The 27537-nt window shown below is 36.4% G+C and overlaps 1 protein-coding gene and 1 non-coding gene across 9 annotated transcripts in view; both read right to left on the reverse strand.

The window, feature by feature from the left end:
• Window positions 1-27537, reverse strand: part of RASA2 (RAS p21 protein activator 2) — a 126542-nt gene that overhangs the window by 41446 nt on the left and 57559 nt on the right. For all 8 annotated transcript variants that reach the window (XM_024990161.2, XM_024990153.1, XM_005201878.5 and 5 more), the window contains 4 exons: window positions 12723-12806; window positions 11047-11119; window positions 7817-7893; window positions 5876-5977 (listed from right to left, as the gene is read on the reverse strand). In XM_024990161.2, the coding sequence (XP_024845929.1) occupies window positions 5876-5977; window positions 7817-7893; window positions 11047-11119; window positions 12723-12806 (336 nt within the window). The remainder of the gene's footprint in view (window positions 1-5875; window positions 5978-7816; window positions 7894-11046; window positions 11120-12722; window positions 12807-27537) is intronic.
• Window positions 14340-14396, reverse strand: MIR2285CF (microRNA mir-2285cf). Its single transcript, NR_162332.1, has one exon. It is a non-coding gene; the product is annotated as a microRNA mir-2285cf (primary transcript).

Here is a 27537-nt window from a genome sequence, read left to right on the forward strand (position 1 = left end):
ATGTCCTCCCCTAATACACTAACTTGATTAAAAATAGGAGAGGAGGTTTTAACAGAATACTAGCTTTGAGAAAGATATGATAAAGATAAATGAGAATAGAGAATTAACCAAGCAACATTTAAAAAATGAAGGAATGGTAATATAAGAAGAAATTATATAGAAATTATAGCACTACCCACAAAAAAGGAATTCCTGTTTCAGAAAATCAAGCTTCAGAACTTCTACTCTCTGATTTGAGAAATAATGATGTAAATAATTTGCCTATGGAAATAACTGGAAATAAGCCTGTCAGCAAAGATGACTCTGAAGTGCCTCCAATGGAAGTCTAGGTGGCAGATCCCCAATCATTCTGGCGTGGGCATCACTTTGGTCAATTTCCCACAGTGTAATATGTATGTGTACATACATACACTACACAGTGTCGTGCAGTATGTTCTGTAGCTCTGCAAATTCAGATATCTAGTTCAATCAGCAAATCTAGAAGTGAATCTGAATCACAATGATGGAGCAGAGACCAATATATTTAAAATAGAAGGCCAATTACTAAATTTATGGCAAGAAATACTGCTGACATGCAAACAACATGGGTTCAAACTACACAATTCCTGGAATACACAATCCCCCACGAATACAGAGGGAAGACTGTACCGCATTCGAGTGGCAAAGATACCTGTACTTTATCGTGACTGATGTATTTTATTACGGAAATGTTAATTCACAAAAGTAGGGAGAAGAGTGATACTATTAACAAGCAACACCCTCACCATCAACCCCATGCATTTATCACCTGGCTTAACTATTATCACCATTTTCTACAGTGTTTCATCTAAATCTCTCATTTCAACTAGTACATTTTTTACCTGTTAACATATAGTTTTTTATGTTTGGTCAATACATTTTTTTACCTACTGGCAAGCTATGTGGAAAGTCAAATTATCTATCAGAAGGTGTGCTGTGGTGACTACAGGGACATAACACAGAGATTTATGGAATCTTAATCTCTCAGCTAAGACAACTTTGCCAAGGAAAGAACAATGCTTCTAGAACAGATTGCTCTTACCCCACGACTGGGCTTGAATGGGCAGTACTCACCCATGTTTGCCTCTTTGGGAGCCTTTTTTACTGTTCTAGATTAACTGCCCCTTCTATTGTAACTCCTGTTTTTCATATATGGTAGAATAAGATTACTTGTATTACAGTTAAAACCTGCTTCTGCCTCCCAGGGACTGCATCTACCCACTCTAAACAGTATCCTCACACTCTAATCAGGTTTACAGACTCTATTTTGGTTTGTTCTATAGAAATTATCCTCAGAGTATATTATTCCCTTATCTCCAAATTGCTGGGGGAAGGAATGCCTTATCCCTCTGGTATTCTCATAAAACTACAAAATATCTGCAAAATAGGTCTACAGTCCTAACAGGGAGGGATTCAGGCAGTGATATGACAGTTACTGATTTTTATGTATACACTGTTTTAGGATGCTCAGGAACTCCAGAAGGGCTCTCTCCGGACACTCTTTTTAAACTTGCCTCCTTGGGTTTCTTTGGCAGGAACGGGAAATTCCTATGGACAAAGTATCTCATCCATGTCTACTGGAACAAAATACAGAATTACAAAATTGTCCTACCCATTCCTTGAAAAGATCTTTTTTTTTTTTTTAAATGAGAAGGGATCACTCACTTGATTTCTTTTTTAATAATATTAAAAGGGACACTCAAATATTTGCTGGCAATTTAAAACAGAATATTTTTGAGTCTTAAACATACTCAAAAGCATTTAGGTGAAAAGTACTAACTTATTATAGTACACTGGTTAAGAGCACAAACTTTGGAGTCAAAAGAATTTGGTCCAAATTCCAGGTCTGCAACCTTGGGCAAATTGCTCAATCTCTCTGTGCTTGCTTCCTTATCTGTTACATAAGGAGTAAAGATAGTATTTAAATGATTAATCCTTATAAAAACCCTAAGGAGGTTATATAAGTGGAGCACTTAGAATAGTGCTTTGCACATAGTAAATGTGATTTATAAAACATTTATATACATATAACTGTTACCACTTAAAATACTGTTACAAAAAGCTCAATTTCAACCAACTGAAGGATCCCTTGTGAATTAATCAATCTTGTATGAATTAGAGTTAAAGAGAAAAACCTCAAGATTTGTTACATTGAGGGTATCTGGTGTGTCTAAGGTCTAGGGATACAAAAAAAATCTCAAGTATATTTTTCTTCAGTTTTTAAATGAACTGTTTCAGTTTGAAAGAATAAGGAACAGGAATTAAAAAGAAGTTATTAACTGAAAAGGGCACTCAGTTGCTTACATTTTTTTTTTTTTTCCAATTTATAGTTGGGCATAAAAGCAATTCTAATGATCTCAAGAGTCAGGCTTTTAAAAGAAAAAAAAAAGCATTTGAAAGTTTTAACAAGGCTGTATCATTAAAATTGAGGTATGTAGACAAAGATTACCATTATTTGTGAATAATGCTGCCTAAGCTGGAAAACAACTGTTCAGAGGCAGCTTTTCCAATACGTGAATGTCACTTCTGGTTTCAGAAAGATAATCACTGTCAATGGATTTTTACCAAAGACAGGTGGCAAAACTAGCAAACTAGAAAACCAATTCATCTTAAGTAAACATTAATCCAGTTTTATATTTGTATAAAGTGCTTATGTTGAAAAAAAAACCTCCAACCATGTGCTTTATTTCTATTCGAATTTTACTTTCAAAATTAAAAAATTATAACATGAAAAGATCTTTGCATCAATTTTCTTAATGTTCATTTTGGATCATCTAGGAGGAAATGATTGTACCAATATATACAATCACACAAAGGTTTCGCACATATTAAGTTCTCTGACACCAGGTTCCTGGTAAAATAAGACAGAACTATATTAGCACTAAGGTTCTCTTCATTTATACCATTCCACACCAATGGAATACTGGTACCAAAGGAAAAAAAAAGATGCAGAAATTCTGTATGTACTGATGCAGAATAATGGTGATGACAGCAGCAATAACTGTAACGATGAGTGTGAGAGATACCCATGGTCACAGCACTTACTTTATGTGAAACCAATTCATCCTCTAGTGTTGAGAGGCAGGTATTAAGTGTACCACCCCCATTCCATAGCCAAAGAAAATAAAAGCATTCAGGTGGAACACCTTGTCAGGGATCAGCCAGGTAGTTAATGACAGAGATGGGATTTGAACCACGGTAGTCTGATTCTAGAATCCATACTCTTAACCACTATAAAAAGTCAACAAATACTTAATGAAGTTCTACTAAACTGCTAACTGAAAAAAAGGTATAGAACATGATACAACATGTGTCCATTCATGTAAAGAAGAGGAAAGATGGACATATCCACATTTGCCTGTATTTACATAAAATATTTCCAGGAACTCAAAACAGGGGCTGCCTCAGAAGAGGTTAGCTGCGGGACAGAGGCAGGACATAAGACTTTTATCTTCTAAACTGTGAACCACGTGAATGAGTTCTGTTGTTTACATATGTGAAAGATAAAACTAGCTAATAGCGACAATAACGAGCTAATCCTAACACTTTAACAGAAGTTTCAGAATAAAGAATACACACTATCACTAAGGAACTGACTAGTTAACAAAGGAAAGGGAAAGTAACTGAATCATGTCATAATTTGAGAACAAAATTGAAACCACAAAAGATCAGTTTTCAGGGGACATCCCTGGTGGTCCAGTGGCTAAGACTCCATGTTTCCAATGCAAGGGGCCTGGGTTCCATACTTGATCAGGGAACTAGATCCCACATACCACAGCCAAGATCCAGCACAGCCAAATAGATAAAAATAATAAATATTTTTTGAAAAAAAATCAGTTTTCAGGAAAAGACTCTAATAGTAAATGCTAAATAGAAATAATGTGGAAAGGGAAAGCAAATGAATACTTCTCAAACAACAGAATTATATTACTGATAATTACTTTCTTTCCTACTATTAAGATTAGAAAAAATACACTTGAAATCCTGAAGGTAAAGCTTTTCTTGAGTTTTCATTTAGTTACTAACAACCCCACAAGGGGACGCTGCAGTTCTACAACTGACAAAGGAGATTGTGTTTTAATCTGACTTAAAAGGAAATTGCATTCACATTTTTATATTTCCTCACGTATAGGGAAGTGTAAATGAACGAGCAGGATGTTTCTATTTCACGCTGCATAAATTTTAACACATACTTCTGGCACGTCACCTTTAACATATTACTGGCCAAAAATAAATCTATAGGAATAAAATTAATTTCTGTTAGTGCTCATACATCCTGACTTGGTAGTTCGACAAACTGTTGCCAAATTTGGAGGGCCTGTTTGGAGACATCTTATTTAAAATACAGGCTATAATGGCACATTTCAAGTTCACTTGGAGGAGCCTTGGGAGGCACAACAACTTATCTGTTATTTTGTACCAAGCAGCATGCTATGGACTTCCCTGGTGGGTCAGTGGTAAGTCTGCAATGCAGGAGCCACAGAATCCCTAGGTCAGGAGATCCCCTGGAGGAGGGCATGGGAACCCACTCTAGTATTTTTGCCTGGAGAATCCCATGGACAGAGGAGCCTGGTGGGCTACAGTCCACAGGGTTGCACAGAGTCGGACACGAATGAAGTGACTTGGCACACATGGCGTATCACTTTAAAGACAATGAACTGAGTTCAGAAATTTTCATTTAAAAAAATGTATGCTAACTTTATATAAGGTGGAAGAAGTTCGGCAGGAGGGAATGACAAGCCTCAAATGTTAATAAAAAAAATGACCACGTTTTTTTTTTTTCTTTTTTTTCCCCCATCTATGGACACGTTTTGGAAGTTACAGCATATAAAACGCCACCATAAAGACTAATCTTAGATCTGCATTAGCAAAAGGTAAAAAATAAAAGAAAAATTTTGAGACTACACAGACAAAACTGAAGAATGCCTGACAGCAGGCACTCAGGAGAGGCAGGATCCTGCAGACAAAGGAGACTGCTGCCCGCAGTAAGAAAACATCGGAACAGTTGGTTTCAAGTCCTCTTCCAGGCAACTGAAGCTGAGCACTAAAAGGGGGCCTCACAAGGTAAATGAGAAAGGCATGTTGTTTTATACTCAGTTGAAACCCAAGTTTAGCATGATGGCTACTGGGCAACCTACTGGAGGGGAGAGGACATACCTGCTCTTATGTGCTGTAGACAGGGGGAAAAAAACAATAGTTTCACACTGATTTTGCTAAGGAAGCTAACATCAGTTTAATGTCTGAACATTAACATGAATTTAAAAGTCAAGAAAAGGTTTAATACTGTAGCCAATACTGAGCCACCAGAACCCCTGAAAAGCTCATTAACTGAATGAGCTCAACATCTAGATCCCAGACATTAAGAAAATAACACCAGAGCCAGTCACAGTACATTTCAATGGGGTTTGGGGAAGAAAAATCACTGGTGAGATTTCATAACAGCTGAATCTCTACAATAAACCCTTTGCTTTCAAACATTCACAATTTCCGTGCCTGTTAATAAAGTTTTTGAACTACAGATGTTGATCTGTGATCAAACTTTCTCTCACAAGAGCAATTCTTATGTAATGTTTGAAATGTTCTACATTTTCCCTTCAGAGTTAAGATTAAGTTTTTGAACAGGAAAATATTCCAGACAATTCAGTTCTTTTATCTCAGTACCAGAGGGCAAGTCATAAAACAAAAATAATTGTACTTCTATTTCTGCGACAATAAATTAATGGCCAAATCAGTGTTAATGACTTTGGGCTTATCCATTCAAAACTTAAAATATGCTTAGAAGAACCGTTTATTTGCATAGACAGTGAATGAAAGGGGCTGAACAATGTGTAGTTCACTACAGCATCGGTCTTCTTACCAGGCTTGGTGAGAGGCATCATTTCTTAATACATTCACAGGAACCTTGATTTCACCGAGGAAAACATCTTGGACCAGGTTTCCATTGTTCCACAAGTCGATCCTGAAAATTTTCAAGTTGGCTTGATTTTTTTTGCAAACAATGTGTAAGAGAACAAACATGACCAAATAGCTTCAAACTACTATGATTTGTATTATAGCATTAATTTAAGGTTCTGAGTACTTTTGCCATAAGCACCTTTGCCACAGACATCTTTCCCTCAAGCATTTTTGCCACACACATTTTCACCACATAACTAACTGGTTATAAGGCAATTCTGTCATAAAAAGATAAAGTAAATAAATAAAAGAGAGACATTACAAAAGACACAAACATAAAAAATAAAATTAAAAAGACTTCATTGCAAAATACAAAATTTTAATACATTCAAAATATGTATAAATTCATGGCAATAATTCACAAATAACTGACTTTATTTTGTGGGCTGTACCTAAACACTTGTCTTCTAAGTCCTTCGTTCACAGTATTTTACACATTGTTTTTGTTTTGGCTTATTGATTGGTCTCCTTATTTGGCATTACACTGTTTTGCTAAAATTCCTTCCTTTGTTAAGAGAGGTGTCCATTTCCAAACACTACTTGCTTCTGAGCTTTGTACTGCGTTGGGAAAACCATCCACACTATTGTTCATTCTTGGCACAGTGTCCCATGTCTATTGACAGATGTTTCCAAGTTCTATGGGAAATGTGGGTTCAACCCTATGCCTCTGAGGCCCTCAGACTCTCCTCCAATGTGGTGTGTTTCACATAAGAAACCAACTCCTGGGGCAAATCACTGTCACCTGTCTGATCAATAAAGCTATCAATTACATAGATAACTAGAAGAAACACTAATGTAGGTCAACCAGTTGAAACCAAACTGTCAACCAGTTATTTTATTTTTCACAGCGAAGTTGACTTATAGCCAATTAGTTATGTGGTGAAAATGTCTGTGGCAAAGATGTTTACAGTAAAGGTGCTTATGGCAAAGATGCTTATGGTGAAAGTACCAGACAAGTAATTTCACATGCTTAAAAATAAGAGATGTTAGCCATACACCTCACTAGCTAAACTAAGACAGCAGACTACTACAGAAAACTATACTAGTTTTACTTAAAAGCACAGAATTTAACTATCTTAAACAATTTCTTAGTTCCAAAATCTAGGTTTTATTTTAACCTGTAGAAATAAGGACTACAGAATTACATTTTTGAATTTGAGAAAAGAAACCAACACAAGACTATAGTTTCTTTCTCAAAACCAGTTAATATGTAAAGATAGGTGATTTTTAAAAAATACATTACCTGATCATTCCAAACATGTGATTAATACACCCTTCAGATGAACACACTGTTAACACCACACCTATACATGCATTTACAAAACTTTCACCTCCCAAACAGCATAGATATTTAAGACCTAGGAAATAGCACAAACTTCAAACACATGCACCTGATGGGTTATCTTACAAGACTTCTTACCTCACTGAAATTTCTGTTAGACAGCAGATATGTTAAGAAGAATAAAAAAATTATTTCTAAATTGGCTAGTATGTAATTACTTTTCTATATATTCTTCGCATCCATTATGTTATGATTTAAAATTTTAAGGAGCAATTAAATTTGGGAAAAACTAAAAATATAAATAGGTAAAAATAAAATGGGTGATAATAAGGTCATTTTTAAAATAAATACACCTTGACTACTTCTGCAAAGAAATGAGATTTTGAGAAGATAATTTGGATTTAAATTAGAAGATAATTTAAATTTAATGCACATTCCTCTAAGTTTCATTGATGAACTTGCTCAAGAGAATTCTGTTAAGCTTGAGTCATCTTTTTCAGTTAAATTTAGGATTTTTCTTTTGGCACAGAAAACAGCAACTCTAAAATCCAATTCACATACCTAATTTCCAGCTTTTCAATGTCCTCCTCTTCTACCTGGAACTGGGACTTTCTGGTGTAACTACTGGATCTCGTCACCTATAAACAAAAAATTTTAGTAAAAAAGTTTTTAATGTTTTTCCTACACAAACTTTAAAAAACCATCCCTAAAGTGTTTGTGTTTCTTATAAACAGAAGAAAATGCATATGTAATATCTGACCCCAAATCTAAATACACAAACAGCTATGGAAGTAGCAGAGAGAGGTAAAGATAAGGTGGTAAATAAAACATCAAAATCAACTTTACCTCCATACCCTTCCTTATCGATTCAATATGTAGGAACACTGGGTTCTCTGGTTCATATGTATCTGTTGGTGACTCAGAGTAAAAGTGTTCTATTTCAGTGAAACTGCATAAGCTAGGAACTGTTTGAAGACTTTCCCACATTTCTCAAGATAACAATGCCACCCTCACACTTTCTTCTCACATTTTTACTGAAAATATCAAGGCCATTGGCAGGAACTTCCTCAACTACTGTCCACCTGAACACGTCCATTCCCATAGAGGCCTGTTTCCTGGATGACTTTTCTCACCCTTTTCTGAATCAGAGGGTGAGATGATCCTCCTCTTTTCTGAGACAGCTCCACCCCCACATGGTATGCAGTAAACACGCAGTCAGCATTCGATCTATTTTAATTGCAGCTTTCTTGACCAGACTGTTCACCTCATTCAAGTCTAAGAAAAATTCTCCCTTTAAATTATGGTCTTCCTATCTCTTTCCTTTCACAGACAAGTATCTCAAAACTGCTACCCATCCTTACAGCCTCCACTTCCTCACCACCCACTCACTACAGTAACTCCTTATAATCTGGCTTCCTCATAGATCATCCTCCTAAAACCCCTCTCTTAATCATCAAGTCTGATGACGAAATTTTGAGTTCTCACCTTCCGTGACCCCTTTATCTGAATGAGTGACCATACAAACATCCTCCATTTTCCCAGAGATATTCTTTTCTCTGAGCTTACCCAGCACGATCCTGGCTACCTTCTGCTCTCCTTGCTTCTACCTCTGCCATTACTTCTTCCTCAGAACATACAAACATGGGTTTTCTCCAGGGTTTTATATTTTATTTTGCTTTAAGCTACACAGGGCTGTATGGTTAACAAAGTGCTTTCATGTTCATTATCTTCTGTGTTCATCAGAACACTGCTCTGAGGCAGGCAGGGCTAGATTTATTATCCTCATCTTGAAAATGAGGAAGCTAAAGTACAGAAATTAAGAAACACATTCAAAGTCAAATATTTAACATGTGGCAGAACTTAGCTGGTTCACTTCTCTCCTTTCTTGCATACCTCTACGCCCTTGGCTTGCTTTCTTGACTCACTGTAAACAATTCTTGAATCTTTATCTACAGTCATCACCCATCTTAGTCATGAAGTTCTTATGGGAGGATTTTACATGTCAGAGCTCAAGCTCATTATGCCCCACACTGAACCACTTGTTTTCCTTCTTAACTTTTCCAGATTTGAAATCATGAGGACAACATCTGACTCCTCCTTTTATCTTTTCTTCTGTAACCAATTTGTTATCTTGCCATTTGTAGTTTCTCATCTTTCTCTTCCGCCCTGTTTCCATATTACTCTCTTGAGTCAGACTCTTCCCCCGCTTTTGCTTTTTCCTTTTTTAAAAAAAACACCTAGACTACAATAGTCTCTTGATCTCTGTTCTCTCTCGCAGCCATCTGGCCAACAGATCATGGTTAATTCTTCTCAAAATACTTCATTACTCTTGTTACCTCTGGGCTCAACAATATTCAATGTCCAATACTCCAACCTGCTCTCAAGGTCTTTCATTAGTTGGTCCTACTTTATCTTTCTAAGCTTAACTCCCTTTATTCCCTTTCAGTCAAATCACTACTTGCTACTCTTTGGACATAACTTTCTATGTCTTTGTTCAAAATATTCCATCTCTAATACTCTTTCCCCTGGCTTAACTCAGTGGCAGCAGAGCTCCCCAGCATCTACTACTGCATTTTACTGCTGCATGTCTGCATGCGTGTGCATGCTTTGGGTCTCTTACTCTAGCTAGAGGACAGAGACTGAACTTTTATCTTTATAATCAACTCAACAAAAGGGCCCTTCGAATGAATGTTTTGAGGCTTGATATGCATGCTTGCATATACCAAACAGGTCAGGTCTTGATTTTCAAAGGACCATCTGCTTGTTGCTACATGTTGCCCCTTCTTGGATTTTCTTCAGGCTAGATGTAATGGCCATTTTTAAATACGGAACAACTGAATTAAGTAAGTCCTTGGCTGGAAAATGGAAAAATCTCACACTGGTACATTTTCTTTTGTTTTTCTTTTTTCCTTGCCTCCACCCCCACAATTCTTCCTACTTCAATTCTGGCATTTTCAACTGTGTTCCTTTATTAAAGCACAGTAATCAGGCATGGCTAGATGTGCCCTCACTCTCTTCACTTCGAAATATCAAAAAAACAAAAAAACCCATGTAAAAAAAAGGAAAAGCACAAAATGTAACTTAAAAAAACCAAAAACAAAACTTTCCTACAGGTTAATTTCAACTGCAACATATCCTATGGGCAGAACACAATCTTTTAGAATAGAGCTTAATTATTTTTGTTTTTTCCTGTCGTTTTCTAATATGAAAAAGGATTTATTTAACAATGCTCCATAGTAAGGAACTTCAAAGCCCTGTATTTTGGGCAACTTCAAGGCAGCTGAAGTTCTCTATGAAAAAAGCATGTGTCCTTAGAGTGATTTAGCTAATAACAAGGCCTTAATCATATTGTACTTTATAATCTCAAAGCATTTTCCCATTTGAACCTCATAGAAACTCTATGACTTAGGTTGGGATGCTATTGTTCTCTCTGACAAAATTATCCTTTCACAAGAAATTTGAGTCTCTCATGTAGTGATCTGTCCAAACTCAACTGGGACTAGAACCCAGATCTAACAAGTGGATGTTGCACTTATTTCACTAATGGCTTTCAAGCAGTATTCTGCCAAAGAGTCCTGGGGGGCTGGATAAGGTGGGGTTCTGTGTGAAGTGGGGTGTGATACCACGGCTGACTGAAGAACGGGTGTGGTCCTAGACCTCCCCCTCCTCAAATTAATCAGACTCTGCCTTCGTTTTATGCACTGGGCCTCCACTGTGTCACACCATGAACCCACAGTTTTCAGGGAAAAAATGCTTAGTTGTATTAACATTTAAATAAAACAAAAAGTTACCTCAAAATAAAAGATTTCATTAAACTGCGGATTGCTTGTTTTCTTCTTTACTTTTGTCTTCTTTTGGTCATTCCTGTTCCAATGTGGTAGAGTTTTACCTTGTAGAACTTAACAGTACACAATTATAAAACATGCTATTTCCAACCAGGGAGCCAGGCCTCTTTCTGTTTAACTGTTAGGATGATTCAGGGAAGGCAGTAGCTTTAAACATTACTTGAGGGGAAAAACTGATGTGTCTCTAAAAACTCAAACCAAAGAAGACACAAATTTTGTATATGTGATATATGCCAAGATTTTATTATTCCATGGCTATATTAGATTGACTGTCAAGTTTCCTTCAGGGGTTTTTAAATAACACGTTCCATTATATAAGCAACTCAAATAAATAGCAGAAGGAAGACAATGAGATTCAAATACCTTATTCTATGTTGAAAAATACCCCAGGAACACATTTAACTCAGTTTACCTCTTGGACTTTGGCTACAATGTGGCTTTTTTTTAAAAAAACTTTTTACTTTGAAATAATTAGAGATGCAGAGGAGGCTGCAAAGAAATGTACAGGGAAGTCCCATGGAGACTTTGACCAGCTTCCCAACAGTAACATCCTCCACAACCACAGCACAGTATCAAAACCAATAGTGACTTTTTAAAACAAACTCAGATGCTAAACAGTTTCTATCTGTACATTACTAAGCATTTACACTAAGGAATCTGTTGGGCACTGATTATAAACAAGAACAAAAACCAAGAACAATTCCACTAAACACTTGAAACATGGAGAACTAAATCCCTTTGACAGCATGAATGTTATACAACTGAGTATCTGCTTTTAAATTTAAAACCATCTTACTAATAATAGGCTACTATTGCTTGAGACCCAGTAAGTACCAGGCATGGTGCTTGACATACCATAGGGACAAATACATTTTTCAAAGTGACTTACTGGTTATTTTCTTAAAAATAAGATACATAGTGAGTTTGGGGCTGGGAAGAAGCAGTACATGTATGTATGTATGTGTATGTATATATATATGTTTCTGTGTGGCACTATTATGCTCTTTGTTTCTTGATTCTAAGCCTTCAAGTTGTAGACAAATTTCAACTAGTCAGGCTCTGAAAGAAACCATAATGAAATTATAAAATAGAAAATACTAAAAATTGCTATAAATGTTCTATAAATTATTGTTAAGTAATTTAAATCAATGATACAGTATGCTTCACCATGTTCTGGAATTCTCTCTGAACAGCACAGATGGCACAAGCAGAAAAGGTATTTTTAGTCCTGAGTTGCTTTCTAGATAAAAATATTGAAACTTCCTTGCTATTTTGAGCTAACATTTCTTAAAACAGGATTCTACCTGCAATAAAATCTAAGACATTTGAAAATAAGAAGGCTGATGATGAAAGAAGGTCAAGTTCATGTTTTAAAGTACATTTTAAATACTGTAAAAGAGGTTGCTCCCCATAGCCTAAGAGTCTGGCAGATTTGAAATGGCACTTGTTTTCCTTCATAAAAGAAGAGTTGGCTATTTGCAAGTATATAACAGAACTGAAGATTTTTCTTTCAAAAAGCATTCATTAGTCTATTTCATAAATAGATATTTAATATGTTCCCTTAGAAACTTAATTTGTAATTTTTAAACTTAAAAATCTAATACTAATTCAATAAACATTACCTGGAAGGGCCCACTAGAGAAACTGTTGCATAAGGGTCACAGCTTTGTCCATTTATTAGAGGCAACCCATGGCACGCCTTGACACTAAGGAAGAATAAGGGAAAATTAACATTATTACACTCAAGTTAAACAACATAAAACATTATCTTTAAATACAAGTTAATAAAGTCAAATAAAATCTATTTTCGCATGTCTAAAGTTGTATGCTGCGATTCATGGGGTCACAAAGAGTCAGACATGACTGAGCGACTGAATTGAACTGAAAGTTGTATGCCTATATATATATCACTTATCCCAAACATATGTATGCATGCACTTATTTTTTTTAGATTTTTTTGGATAGTATAATTGCTTTACAATGTTGTGTTAGTTTCTGCTGTACAACAACATGAATCGGCTATATGTATACATATATTCCCTCCCCCGTGAACCTACCACCCCTCCAACCCCCACCCCTCTAGGTTATCACAAAGCACTGAGCTGAGCTCCCTGAACTCATTTTCTTATGCTATACTTCCAAAACAGGACTAGACCACCACAATTAGTACTGAGACTACCAAGTGATATTTAGCACACAAAGCATATCCAACAAGGTACATGCTGTGGTTTGCTAATACATTAAAACGACTGTGGCTTCTAAAAAGGAAAAGAAAAGGGTGTGAACCTTAAAGGAGAAACTACAAACCAAGTCAAATCTGTAGCATCATATCCTCTGCTAAAGCATGAATGAGAAACAAGGAAACAACTGTGGTTTCCACTTAAAATCTGATTCATAAATAAAGAGCAAGCCACATACAGTCCTGCAGCCTTTTATTCTGACTCTCAGTAACAGCTCCTGCATCATTCTGCAGAAAATGATTTAGACCATAAAAACCAAGATCATCTCATCTACTTCATGGATAATGGTCACTGGTATTTACAAAGAACACTGAATCTGACTTAATGACCTGCTCCTCAAATTTTCTCTTTATTGAGGTTCACAATTCAGTTGACCATCTAAGGGTGTACATTTCCCAGTGCCTACAATAAATTCATGACTGTTGGTGAAAAGCATTCTTGGCTGAAAGATATGAGCTACTGAACGACATTCTAATTTCTCTCTACAACCCACAGATCATATATGTGTGTGAAGTGCAAATGGTATGCTGCCGAGTAAAGAAAGAAATGATAATATGACTCATTTCTATTAAACTGGGTATCAAAAATCAAATTAAAAAAATTTCTGAAACTAACTGATGAAAAGTACAGGTCAATACAACAATTCTGGTTATTAATGTCAGGCTTGGGTATAGTCAAATTTTCCCACTGTACATACTGTTTGAAATGTATACTTCTTAGGCTCAATCTCAAAATGATACCTGATTTTTATACAGTTTTTGCAGTTTACTATTTATTTTCACAGAATGCACCTAATTCTCACAACTGTCTTTGAGAAAGGTATAATCATGTCATTTTAAAGAAGAAAGTAAGGCTAAAAAATTTATGTGAGAAAATAACAAAATAATGCTTACAACTTGTAAGAAGTGGGACTCAACTTCTACTTTCTTAACTCCATCTCTAAAGTTCAAAGTCCTCCTACATTCCCACTGTGCCAGAATATACTGTATTTGCTTGGCCACAAAGTTTGTTCGGGTTTTTCCGTAACATACTAAGGAAAAACCCGAACGAACTTTGGGGCAACGCATACTTTCTTCATAATACCAAATTTATCTGATGTAAACACTAATTATGAGAAATCTTAATTATAAAAAGTCACTATAATTTTATGAAGTATGAAAATAATGAGAAAAATGCTTTTCAGTATACAAACCAAAAAAACACCCATAACCCAAAAATATGAGTCTATAAAAATCATCAGAAGTACTCTTAAATAATTTTAAAATATAAGTATAAAAATTAGGTTTTCTGACAAACTAGTAGTATTAAATACAGATTATTTTATTTGCTACATATATTATGAAATATTTTCCTATTTAACTACACTTCTAATTGGTAAATCAAACAACTTCACATCGTAAACCATGAATGAGTTAAAATTAATGTTAAAATAACCTTACTACACCAAATTATCTTGTATTTTATTTATATATGACATATAAAGCATTAGATAATGACACATTTTCTAGAAATTACAAAGGAAAATAAATTTAGTTCAAACTTGTTTATAATACAGAATGATTTGATTCTTTGCCTAGGATTTTTAAACTAAAAGACAAATATTAACTTCTGCATATATTAAGAAGAGGTGGCAAGAATACACATAAGAACTATACAAAAAAGATCTTCACAACCCAGATAATCATGATGGTGTGATCACCAACCTAGAGCCAGACATTCTGGAATGTGAAGTCAAGTCAATGGGCGTTAGGAAGCATGACTATGACTACGAACAAAGCTAGTGCAGGTGATGGAATTCCAGTTGAGCTATTTCAGATCCTAAAAGATGATGCTGTGAAAGTGCTGCACTCAATATGCCAGCAAATTTGGAAAACTCAGCAGTGGCCACAGGACTGCAAAAGGTCCATTTTCATTCCAACCCCAAAGAAAGACAATGCCAGCAAATGTTCAAACTACCACACAATTGCACTTATCTCACATGCTAGTAAAGTAATGCTCAAAATTCTTCAAGCCAGGCTTCAACAGTACATGAACCATGAACTTCCTGAAGTTCAAGCTGGATTTAGAAAAGGCAGAGGAACTAGAGATCAAATTGCTAACATCCTTTGGATCATCAAAAAAGCAAGAGAGTTTCAGAAAAACATCAACTTCTGCTCTGCTTTATTGACTATGACAAAGCCTTTGACTGTGTGGACCACAACAAACTCTGGAAAATTCTTCAAGTGATGGGAATACAAGACCACCTGAACTGCCTCCTGAAAAATCTGTACACAGATCAAGAAGCAACAGTTAGAACTGGACATGGAACAACAGACTGGTTCCAAATTGGGAAAGGAGTCTGTCAAGGCTGTATATTGTCACTCTGCTTATTTAAACTTATATGCAGAGTACCTCATGCGAACTGATGGGCTGGATGAGGTACAAGCTGGAATCAAGATTGCTGGGAGAAATATCAATAACCTCAGATATGCAGATGACACCACCCTTACGGCAGAAAGCAAAGAAGAACTAAAGAGCCTCTTAATGAAAGTGAAAGAAGAAAGTGAAAAAGCTGGCTTAAAACTCAACATTCGGAAAACTAAGATCATGGCACCCAGTCCCATCACTTCATGGCAAATAGATGGGGAAACAATGGAAACAGTGAGAGACTTTATTTTGGGGGGCTCCAAAATCACTGCAGATGATGACTACTGCCATGAAATTAAAAGACACTTGCTCCTTGGAACAAAAGCTATGACCAACTTAGCATATTAAAAAGCAGAGACATTACTTTGCTGACAAAGGTCTGTCTAGTCAAAGGTATGGTTTTTCTAGTAGTCATGTATGAATGTGAGAGTTGGACTATAAAGAAAGCTGAGCACCAAAGATTTGATGCTTTTGAACTGTGGTGTTGGAGAAGACTCTTGAGAGTCACTTGAACTGCAAGGAGATTCAACCAGTCCATCCTAAAGGAAATCAGTCCTGAATATTCATTGGAAGGACTGATGCTAAAGATGAAACTCCAATACTCTGGCCACCTGATGCAAAGAACTGACTCATTGGAAAAGACCCTAATGCTGGGAAAGATTGAAGGCAGGGGGAGAACAGGATGACAGAGGATGAGATGGTTGGATGGCATCACTGACTCAAAGGGTACGAGTTTGAGTAGGCTCCGGGAGTTGGTGATGGACAGGGAGGCCTGGCATGCTGCAGTCCATGGGGTCGCAGAGTCAGACACGACTGAGTGACTGAACTGAACTGAACTGACAAACAAGAGTATGTTGTAGTACAGGGAGTTAACATTTATCCTCCCACTTCAATACCTTTAAAAAAAAAAGCGTAATTACCAGAAGTTCAGGACAGTAATCTCAAGGGGATAATAAACAAGGTGAGCCCTCTAACTGTCTCAGCCTATTGCTAGATGGTCTCCTTGAGAAGAAAGAGAGAGGCTGTCAGTTGGGGAAGGCCAAGGTGACTAGAGTACCCAGGACAGAGTACGGGAGGAAACAGAGCTGCACAGAGTGAAAGAAATTGCCAGAGAGCTACAAAATTACCCACACCACCTGCCATCCCCAGTCTTCAGCTAAGTGCTGATAAACACATACATGTGAGGAAACTGTATGTGCTAATAAGCACATACATGTGAGGCATTGGGGGGGAGTTGGAAAAGAACAGAGGGGACAATTCCTGAAGCCTACAAATGACTATCAAGAGATCCCATGGGCATGGTAAAAAGCTGGTAATTTATGGGTGCTGGCCTCAGTAGTGGGAAAATATTAGCCACAGGCTAAAAGGCCATTCTGGTTCCAGTTAACAAAGCTTAAATGTAAACCATAAATGAATCAAACTGTTTCCAAATAATTTAAGTCGTCAAGTATATTCATAAGCATACAAAAGTATCCAGCAACTTCACAATGTCTAGCATCCAACAGAAAATAACTAGAAACACAAAGAAGTCAAGAAAATACAACCCAGGATGGAAAAAAGCCAAATCAACAGTAACAGATCCAGAAATGACACAGAGGATAGAATTAGTAGATGAGGACATAGAAAAAGTTATTATAACTATATTTCATATGTTTGGTAGAAACACAGAAGACATTAAAATCTGAACGTCCTCAAGTTCTGATATGAAAAATACTGAGTGGGATTAATAGAAGGTTAGAAATGGCAGAAGAAAAGATTAGTAAACATGAAGGTAGAGTAAAAGACACATTATACAGATATGTAAATGGTCTAAACATGTCAACTAAAGCATAAATTTTCAGATGGGACAAAAAAATTTTACTCTGTCTTTAAGAAATTCTTTTAAATATAAGATAAAAATAAAAGTAAAAAACAGAAAAATATATGCCATGCTAATACTAACTAAAGGAAAGCTGAATGAATGAGTAATGACAATCCAAATACCCATTAGCAAGGGTCTAGCTGAATAAATTATGGTAAATCTATACAATGGAATTCTACATAGTTGTCTAAAGAATGGAGTAAATATCTATTCTCTGATTACACTGATTATGGAGAGATCTTCAGTATATATTCTTAAGTGAAGAAAGAAGTTACAGAACTCTATACTTTGTATAAGAATGGAATGGGAAACATTAATATATTTTTATTTATATCAATATATGTGCATAAATCTATTTGCTTGTATTTGTAAAAATACTGAAAAGACTAAAATTTGGGAATGGGGACTTATTCAGATATATCTGACACAGTTTTGAGTTTGCAAACAGAAAACTTTTACATTTCAAAAGTGAAAATAAACTTAAAGAGATAACTCGAATTAGTTCAAAAGACTAGAGCACAGTATTTGATTCTAATCCATAGTGATATACAGTCTTAGAACAAATAGAACAGTTAAGACCTCTAAAACTTCATTCAGTAACCTAATCATCAGTGGTAATACTGGTATTATTATTTTGAATCTACTGTCTGTATTTTATAAAGTAATGTAAATAAATAATCATATTGTTAAGTATATAATGTTAAGGATTAAGATTTTCAATGTAAGGGGAAAGAAATACAAGTATAAAATCAAAGTTGGACTAAAAATCTTCTAGTATTAAATTTAAATTACAAACATGAAAAAAGGAAGAAAGCAAGTGAAACAACCAGCCACAGAGCCAGAGTGGGCATATTAATATCAAACTAGATTTCACAATGAAGAATATTACCAATATTAGAATAAAGAAGGATATTCTATAATAACGAGTTCAATTTATCAAGCAGACATAAAAATACAATATAAAACAAAACAAACACACTCCAGACCCAGATAGCTTCACTGGTGAATTCTTACACAAATCATGTAAAAAATAAATTACATGAGTTCTATAAAAACTTGGAAAACTGAAGAGGAGAGACTATTTCCCAATTCATCCAAAGTGACCATTAACATCCTGATTACAAAACCAAAGACATTATAAGAAAACTACAAACTAATATCTTTCATGAACAGAGATGCAAAAATCCTTAACAAAATTTCAGCAAATCAAAGCCAGAAATATGTAACAATATTAACACAACATGACCAAGTGGATGTAGTTTAAACATTCAAAAATCAGTCAACAAAATTCACCATTTTAACAGATAAAAACAAAAAATAAGTGTTAAGATCATCTGAATATCCATCTCTGGTAAAAATTCTCAGTAAACTAGGAACAAAGGGGGAATTTTCTCAACCTGATGACGGATAGCTAACATTGTACTTGGTGGTTAAAAAATTGAAAAATTACCCCCTAAGATAAGTAATAAGACAAGAATGTTTGTTCTCACAACTTCTATTCAACATTGTACTGGAGTTTCTGGCCAGTACAATAAAGGAAGAAACAGACTGAAAAGGAAGAAGTAAAGCCATCTATTCATAGATGACATAACTGTCTGTGTACAACATTGAATGAAATCTATTTTAAAAAGCTAGTAGAATTAATAAGTGAATGTAAAAAGGTTGCAGGATATAAAACAATTTTTAAAATTTTCATATACTAGCAACAACCATATATTCAATTTGTCTCAATTTTCTCTCCTGAGGTTCTTTACTTCAGTCCGTTTCTCTAAAATAAAAATTACTGCCTGGACCTCAAGTCACTTTGCACCTATCTAATTTTTCTATTTTCACTCCCAATTTCTTGACCTCCTACTCACTCCTTCCCTTACTGAAATCCAGTTTTTTCTGTTTTTCATTCCATGGAAACTCTCCTCATTAAGGTCCCCTGAGTGTCAAATGCTATCCATATTTTTCAGGGGTTTTCTCACTGGATTTCTTGGCAGCATGCAATATTCCTGATCACTCTCTCCTTGAAACTCTCTTCTCTCTTGGTTCCCTTGACCCTAACTTCCTTTGTAACACCTATCTGTATGCTTCAGGTTTTTTGCACATGTTTTTGTAATTCTAACTTCTGGAAAAAACTGAGTGTTAGCTGCTCAGTCGTGTCTGACTCTTTGCAACCCCATGAACTGCAGCCTGCCACGCTCCTCTATGAGATTTCCCAGGCAAGAATACTGCAGTGAGTTGCCATTCCTTTCTCAAGATGATGGAGATCATCTCGACCCAGGGATTGAATCCAGGTCTCCTGCACTGACATTGGCAAGTGGATTCTTTACCATCTGAACAACCAGGGAAGCCCTCTACTGCTGGATTTGCTAGCAACTGCTCTCTTTATGCTACATAACCTCCCTTAAGCCTACTACAATCTATCACATCTATTCTTATGGCCACAACTATCAACAATACACTTGAATATGAGATCTCACCACAGAGTTAAAGATTTCTGTATCTGAATGTCTGATGGAAATCCCTACATAGATGTTCAAGAGTGGCTAAAACTCAACTCACTACCATCTACTAAAGCAGCTCCTCCTCCAGTATTTTTTCTTAGTTGTATATACCACCACCCCCCCCATAACACAGCTAGAAATCTAGGAGCCATATTGGAATAATTCCTCCTTCCTCACTTTCTATATCTAATCAATCAATACATTTCAGTGATTCTACTCTCTAAATATTACTTCATCTGGCCTCTTTTCTCATATCTGCAACTATTGTTCTGGCACAGAATCCACTCTCACTTGGATCTCACAAAGTAAATCCAGTAACCCTTTATTGTTATTGTTCAGTCGCTAAGTTATGCTCAACTCTTTGTGACTCCATGGACTACAGCACGCCAGGCTCCTCTGTCCTCCACTATCTCCTGGAGTTTGCTCAAATTCATATCCTCTGAGTTGGTGATGCTATCTAACTATCTCATCCTCTACTGCTCCCTTCTCCTTTCGCCTTCACTCTTTCCCAGCATCAGGGTCTTTGCCAATGAGTCAGCTCTTGCATCAGGTGGCCAAAGTATTGGAGCATCAGCTTCAGCAACAGTCCTTCCAGTGAGTATTAAGGAATGATTTCCCTTAGGATTGACTGGTTGGTTTGATCTCTTTGCAGTCAAAGGGATTCTCAAGAATTTTCTCCAGCATCAGCGTAATATTCTTCAAGTTCACCTCCTAGTTTCTATACTTACTGCTCTCACAAATCTGATCTTTCTAAAATGCAAATCAGGTGCTCGCTTTGGCAGCACCAGATACAAATCTGTCCACTCTCTACTGTCTAAAACCTTCCAATAGTTCCATAAGCTCCTAAGTTTTATAAGTTCATATGGTACATAAAAGCCTCTAAGAACTAGCTCCAGCCTAGTTCATCAATTTCTGATCAATCTCTGACTCAGTGTTCATATATCAGGCAACATCAAACTGCTTTTAATCATACACACACACAAAATACCATGCTGTTTCTTGACTTTGTATTTTTGTTTGTATTATTTTTTTCCTTTTGGAAAAAAACACTTTTTCTAGACAAGCTACTTTCTATTCATCCATTAAGAAGTCAAATGTTAACCTTTCTTCATTTACCTGTTTTAAAATTTATTTAGTGCCTAGTTAAGTGCCAGATGCCGGGGCCATGAAGTCAGTAAGACAAACACAGCCCCGCCCTCATGGAGCTTAGAGTCTGCCTGAAGAAAGAGATGACAAGCAACAACTGAAAACTAATAATAACTACAAATAGTGGCGAGTGCTGTGGAAGACAAAGAACAGTGTGCCCTATTTTACGATAAGTGACATTTAAGTTGAAACTTAAAAAACAAGAATGAACCAAATAGAAGAATAATGGGCATAAGGACATTCCTGGGAAAAGGAAAGGCAGCTAGAAGAGTAATGTCACTCTCAGAGAACTGAGAGAAGGCCAACAAGCATATTTATACGAAGTATGCAACAAAACAAGATCAAAGAGGCAGGAGAGGTCGCTGGATCTATGGGCCATGATAAGGAGCCTGAATTTTATTCTAAATAAATGCACTGCAAACTCAAGTGTCTGAGCAGGGGACTGCCATGGTCTAGTTTATGTTCCAAAAGACTGCTCTGGGCTGCTTACAAACAGAATGGACTGCTGAATGGAAGAAGACTTAAAAGATTATTGAAATAGTCAAGGTAAGAAATGATTGGTGGTCTGAAATAAGGAGATGTCAGTAGATATTTATTAAAAATTAGAAAATTCAAGAAAAAATTTTATAGAACCAATAAAAAACAATCCTATCTGTGGTGGGGTAGAGGAGAAAAAATTTTAAGTGACTTCAGATTTCTGGCTTGATCAATCGGGTGGATGGTGGTACTATCTGCTAAGGCTGTGGGGAAGAGTTAGATATTAACAGATATAAGAATCAATATTGCAGTTTTAAATGTGTTAAATTTGTGTGCTGTGAGACATCAAAGTGGAATAGCCAAAAAGGCAGGTGGACAATGAGTCTGGAGCTAGAAAAAAGATCTGGGTGGGATGCACAAGTTGTAGACAATTTTTAAAACTTTTTATTTTGAATTAATTTTTGACTTTCAAAAAGCTGTTAAATGTTTGGAGTTCCTGTATACCCATCACCCAATGTTAACATTTTGTGTAATCAGAGTAGAATTATAGAAACAGAAAACAGTCATTGATACGATGTTAGTTAATAATAAAGTTAACTAGTCTACAGACGTTACTTAAATGTCACCAATGTCCTTTTCCTGGTGCATGATGCAACACAGGATCTCAAACTGCATTTAGATGTCATGTCCACTTAGTCTCCTCTATCCAAAATGGTTGTTTGCTCCATGAACTTGCCAGTACTGGCCAGTTATTTTGTAAAATATTCCTTAAATTGAATTTGCCTGATGTTTGCTTATGATTAGACTAAGGTTATGCATCTTGGTATCCTTAATGCAACTTACCAGGAGGTACTGAATGTCTCATTATTGGTGACATTAGTTTTGAGCACTCAGTTAAGATGGGGATTCCCAGCTGGTACAGCAGGAAGTAACCTGTCTGCCAAGCAGGAGACCTAAGAGACGTAGGTTTGATCCCTGGGATGGGAAGATACCCTAGAGGAGGAAATGGAAACCAGCTCCAATATTCTTGCCTAGACAATTCCATGGACAGAGGAGCCTGGGGTTGCAAAGTGTCAGACACAAGTGAATACCACCACTAGTTAAGATGGTATGTACCTATCAGACATCTTACAGTGTTATTCTTTGAAGACTATGCATATATGCTGTCTGTCATTACACTTATGTCCACTTATTCAGTATCTATAGATAATCTGTCCCTGCACTAATATTGTAGTACTTGCTAATAGTGATTTATTTCTATCATTTGTCCTATATTCACAAATAAGGAAAAGCAGTCCCTTTCTCTACCATGTACTTGTTACATCAGCATTGGCTCACTGATATTTACTTTACAGACTTTAATCTATTATTATCATTATTCATTTTCATGCTCAAACTGTCCCAGACTTGGTTATTTGGAGCACTTTCTAATTGACTTCAACATCCTTTCTACATGCCCTCATTATTTTTTGAGCAATTCCTTACTTTCTGACTCCATAGATGCTCTAGGCTCATCTTTCATATTTTTCTCTGTTTCAGTGACTCTCAAACAAGTCACTACTTCAAAAAAAAGTTCACCTTCTTTTCACTGGAGTATGTCTAATAGGCAGCCAGTAGCCACATGTGGCTATTTAAATTTTAATTAAAATTAGACAAAACTTAAAATTTAGTTCTTTTTTTTTTTTTTTGTCCAGTCGGCCCACCTTCACCGGCGTGGCGGCCCCCGCTGCGGCCCCACCTTAGCGGGCCGGCCCGTCTGCGCCTGCGCGGGAGCCACCACCCCCGCAAGGCGTCAACGCCTCCCCTAAAATTTAGTTCTTCAGTTGCACTAGTCGCATTTCAAGTTTTCAATAAGCCACACAGCTACTGGCCACTAAAATGAACAATTAAGACAAAAGACATTTTCATAATTACAGAAAAATCTAGTGTACAATCCTGACTGGAGAATGTTATTTAGAAATCAAGTATATAGGAAGTAAGCATATTCACTGCTACTGGGATGATACTGCCTACAGTGAATAGAGCTAGTATCCATACATGCATGCACACACACACACACACACAACCCGCGCCCCCCCCCCCCCCGCCCCCCGCCATATCTATTAGACAATCTTACTTTGAGAAGTCTGCCTTCAAAGGAGAGCAAATAAACAGGAATGGTAGTGGGAGAGGGGACTGGAGACGAGGCCTGGGAACACATGTCTTTTAGAATGGGAGCTCCTAGAACATGTTTATACGCTACTGAGAATAACCTAAAAGAGCAGATAACACTGATGAAACAGAAGAAGGTATAAATGAAGGGGCAAAGTCCTTTAGTAGGAATAAAGACAGAGAACCCAGAGCTCAAATGGAAGAATTCACTCACAACAAGATAAGGGGCACCACATCTACTAAGTGTTAAGGACAAAGAGATGGAGGCCAATCCAGGTTTGCAGATTTGGATTCAGGAAGCTGTGACCAATTTACAGTTTGCAGAGATGGAGAATCTCATAGGTATAATGAGAAGCACAGTAAAACTCCACATTAATTGCTAAGTACCCATGTGAGGTTTGTGATCATGAATTTAAAGTAAAATTAGTCTTTCTGTGTGATTTTTCTCTAGCAATATTCAGGTGCACACTGAACATAAAGGAAGAGGTTGAGTTCATTTATATTAAAGGGAAGAGAAGGGCAGGGGAGTCCAGGTAACCTGTAAGAAAATAACTATAGTGACAGATCATGGAAAAAGGCCTAGAAGAAAGTAAAATAGGAGAAGAAAAGAATGTGGTAAAGATCAGTGGATGGAAGTCTTATTGAAGTTCAAGAAATGCTACAATGGGGAGCTTTCCAGGCCTGAGAGTAACAGCAACTACTGGGATATGAAACTTTCCACAGACCTCTCCCCAGAACTGTTAAGTTCAGCAAGGAGCACAAAGGAAACAGCACAGAAAGCCATGGCTTGAACATTACTGAAAAAAAGAAAATACTACGAACTTCAAAATACCTCTACAGCTGAGAAATCAGCAATAAACTCCACAAAGCTACTACTGGAGTTCCATTGTTCTATGGACGTTGAGTATGGACAGTGAAGGCTTAAGTGAAAAAGGCAAGGAAAAAAAGAATGCAGATCAATATATGTCCACATACAGACCTGTTTGTGAATACTTAATAGCAGTTTTCTTTATAACAGCCTCAAATGGGAAACAATTAAAATATCCATTAACTAGTGAATGCGTAAACAAATTCCATACAAATGAATACTATTCTTAAATAAAAAGAAATGAACTGGCTTCCAATTCTAGGACAAGATGGAGTAGATGCATATCTCCCTCTTCTTCCCAACAAGCATGGCTAATAGCCCAGGATGTTGAACAAACATAATAAAACTAAAAAGTCAAGAGAAGAAGGCAAGTCAATCAGAGATCTTGGAAACCAACAAAATTGGGACTTGGCAGTGAATTCCCTAGGTTTTCTTGTTATCCCTTATACATCCCAGACTGAGTACCAGAGAAGCTACCAATCCAGAAGTACCAATGGGAAGAGACAAAAAGTGCCCAGAGAAAAGCCAGCTTTCTCTAGCCAGCTTAGCAAGATAAAAGCCATTTTTAGACAATAACCATCTATTCCAATTAAACACCATGAAAAATACTGGCTCTACCCTCACACCCCCATCAACAAAGGCCTAAAGTTGAGGTGAGAACCTAGACTTCAACCTCTGACAAGTTGTAATAAGCCCTTCTTCTTGTGGAGTCAGCAGAGACCACATGAGGAGCCTGGATTTCCATCGCCACCAAGTCTAACCATTCCTCCTCCTCCATGTCAGGGTGGCGTCGGAGAAGGCTGAGTGGGAAGGTTAGACTTTCACCACTTTGTAGGTGTAACTGACTCCTCCCAACCAGGATATCACTGGAGGCCACAGGGAACAGTAATAAGGTACTCCTCCCTGTCCCAGTCAGAGTGGTAACAGGAAGAAGCAAAGGGGAGCCTGAACCAGCTCTCATTCAGCAGTTATAAGGAACTCTTCTCCTTCCTCCAGGGGTATCAACAGCAGTTGACTCAGGAACCTGGGCTTCTATTTCTACATGATAGTAATGAATAAGAATTCCTCTTCCCCCACCAGCAGAGAATCAGAATCTGGCTAAAACAGAAGATTTAAATAAGATTCAGAGTCTTATTACACAATTCCTAAAATGTACAGGATAGAACTGAAAACCAAACAATCTCCAGCTTAAAAGATAAAAGACAATCATTAGGACAACAACACTGAGACAACATGGATGTTGAACTTATCTGATAGAAAATGTGAAAGCAGGCATCATAAAAATGACTCAATGAGCAATTATGAACACATTTGAAATAAATAAAAACATAGAAAGTTTCAGCAAAAAAAAAAAAAAGTAAGTCTTACCAAAGAAATAAAGAACCACCAAGTGGACATTTTAGGACTTAAAAATACCATAACCAAAATAAAAATAACTCCATAGATGAGTCCAAGACTAGAACAGACAGAACAAAGGATCAGTGAGCTTAAAGAAATAACCTAATAGGAACAACAGAGGGAAAACAGACCAGAAAAAAAAGAGAGGGGATGGTGGGCAGAGCCTCAGGTATGTATGGGATAATAACAGATCTAACATTCAAGCCACTGGAGTCTCAAAAGGACAGGGGAGAAATCTAGCAGGGTTGATAAATGTAACAAGAAAAAAATGACTAAAAATTTCCTAATCTGGCAAAAGATATAAGTATGTAGGTTCAAGAAGCTGAGCAGGATAAACCCAAACAAATCTACAGTCCAACTATTAACACTTAGACAATGAAAGACAAAGAAAAAATCTTGGAAGTATCCAGAGGGAAAAATAGGAAAATCTGCATAGGAAAAACAATTTGAACGATAGTGGATTTCTCATCAAAAATCATGGAGGCCAAAAGGAAATAGTACATTTTTCATGTGCTGAGGAAAAAAAAGAATTATCAACCAAGAATTCTATATTCAGTGAAAATATCCTTTAGGAATGAAGAAAAAAAATCAAGACATTTTCACATAATGAAAAACTAAAAGAAAGTGTAACCGGTAGACCAATCCTAAAAATAATGGTAAGAGAAAATTCTCTAAACATAAAAGACAGTGATAGAAGAAGGGATCCTGAAATGACAGGAAGGAAAAAATACAGAAAGAGCAAATATGTAACTAAATACAAGAGACTTAAAATTTTCTTCTTTTCTAAATTGTGTTAGATAGCTGAAAGACTGTAACACTGATGGAGGTTCTTACTGTTGTACAAGAAATACTTCAGACAATTATATTACAAATGGTGGAGGACTAAAAGAAGGTAAGGTTTCTACATTTTATTCTCACTAACAAAATGTCAACACTAGTAGACTACAAGTTACACATGTATAATGTAAACCTAAAGCAAACACTAAAAAAAACTAAACAAAGAGATACAGGGTAGATTTAAAAAAAATTATAGATAAAATTAAATTCTAAAAAATGTTCAAGAAACTCACAGGAAAAAGAAAATAGGGGACAGAAAATAAAAAATAAAATGGTAGATTTAAGCCTAACAGATTTAAGCCTGGTAGATTTAAGCACTAAAGAATTGATGTTTTTATGGATCAGAAGAATCAATAGTGAAAATGAGTATACTACCCAAAGCAATCTATAGATTCAATGCAATCCCTATCAAGCTACCAACAGTATTTTTCACAGAGCTAGAACAAATAATTTCACACTTTATATGGAAATACAAAAAAACTCGAATAGCCAAAGCAATCTTGAGAAAGAAGAATGGAACTAGAGCAATCAACCTGCCTGACTTCAGGCTCTACTACAAAG

Source organism: Bos taurus, chromosome 1 (assembly GCF_002263795.3).
Source record: "Bos taurus isolate L1 Dominette 01449 registration number 42190680 breed Hereford chromosome 1, ARS-UCD2.0, whole genome shotgun sequence".
In the NCBI taxonomy this organism is placed as follows: domain Eukaryota; kingdom Metazoa; phylum Chordata; class Mammalia; order Artiodactyla; family Bovidae; genus Bos; species Bos taurus.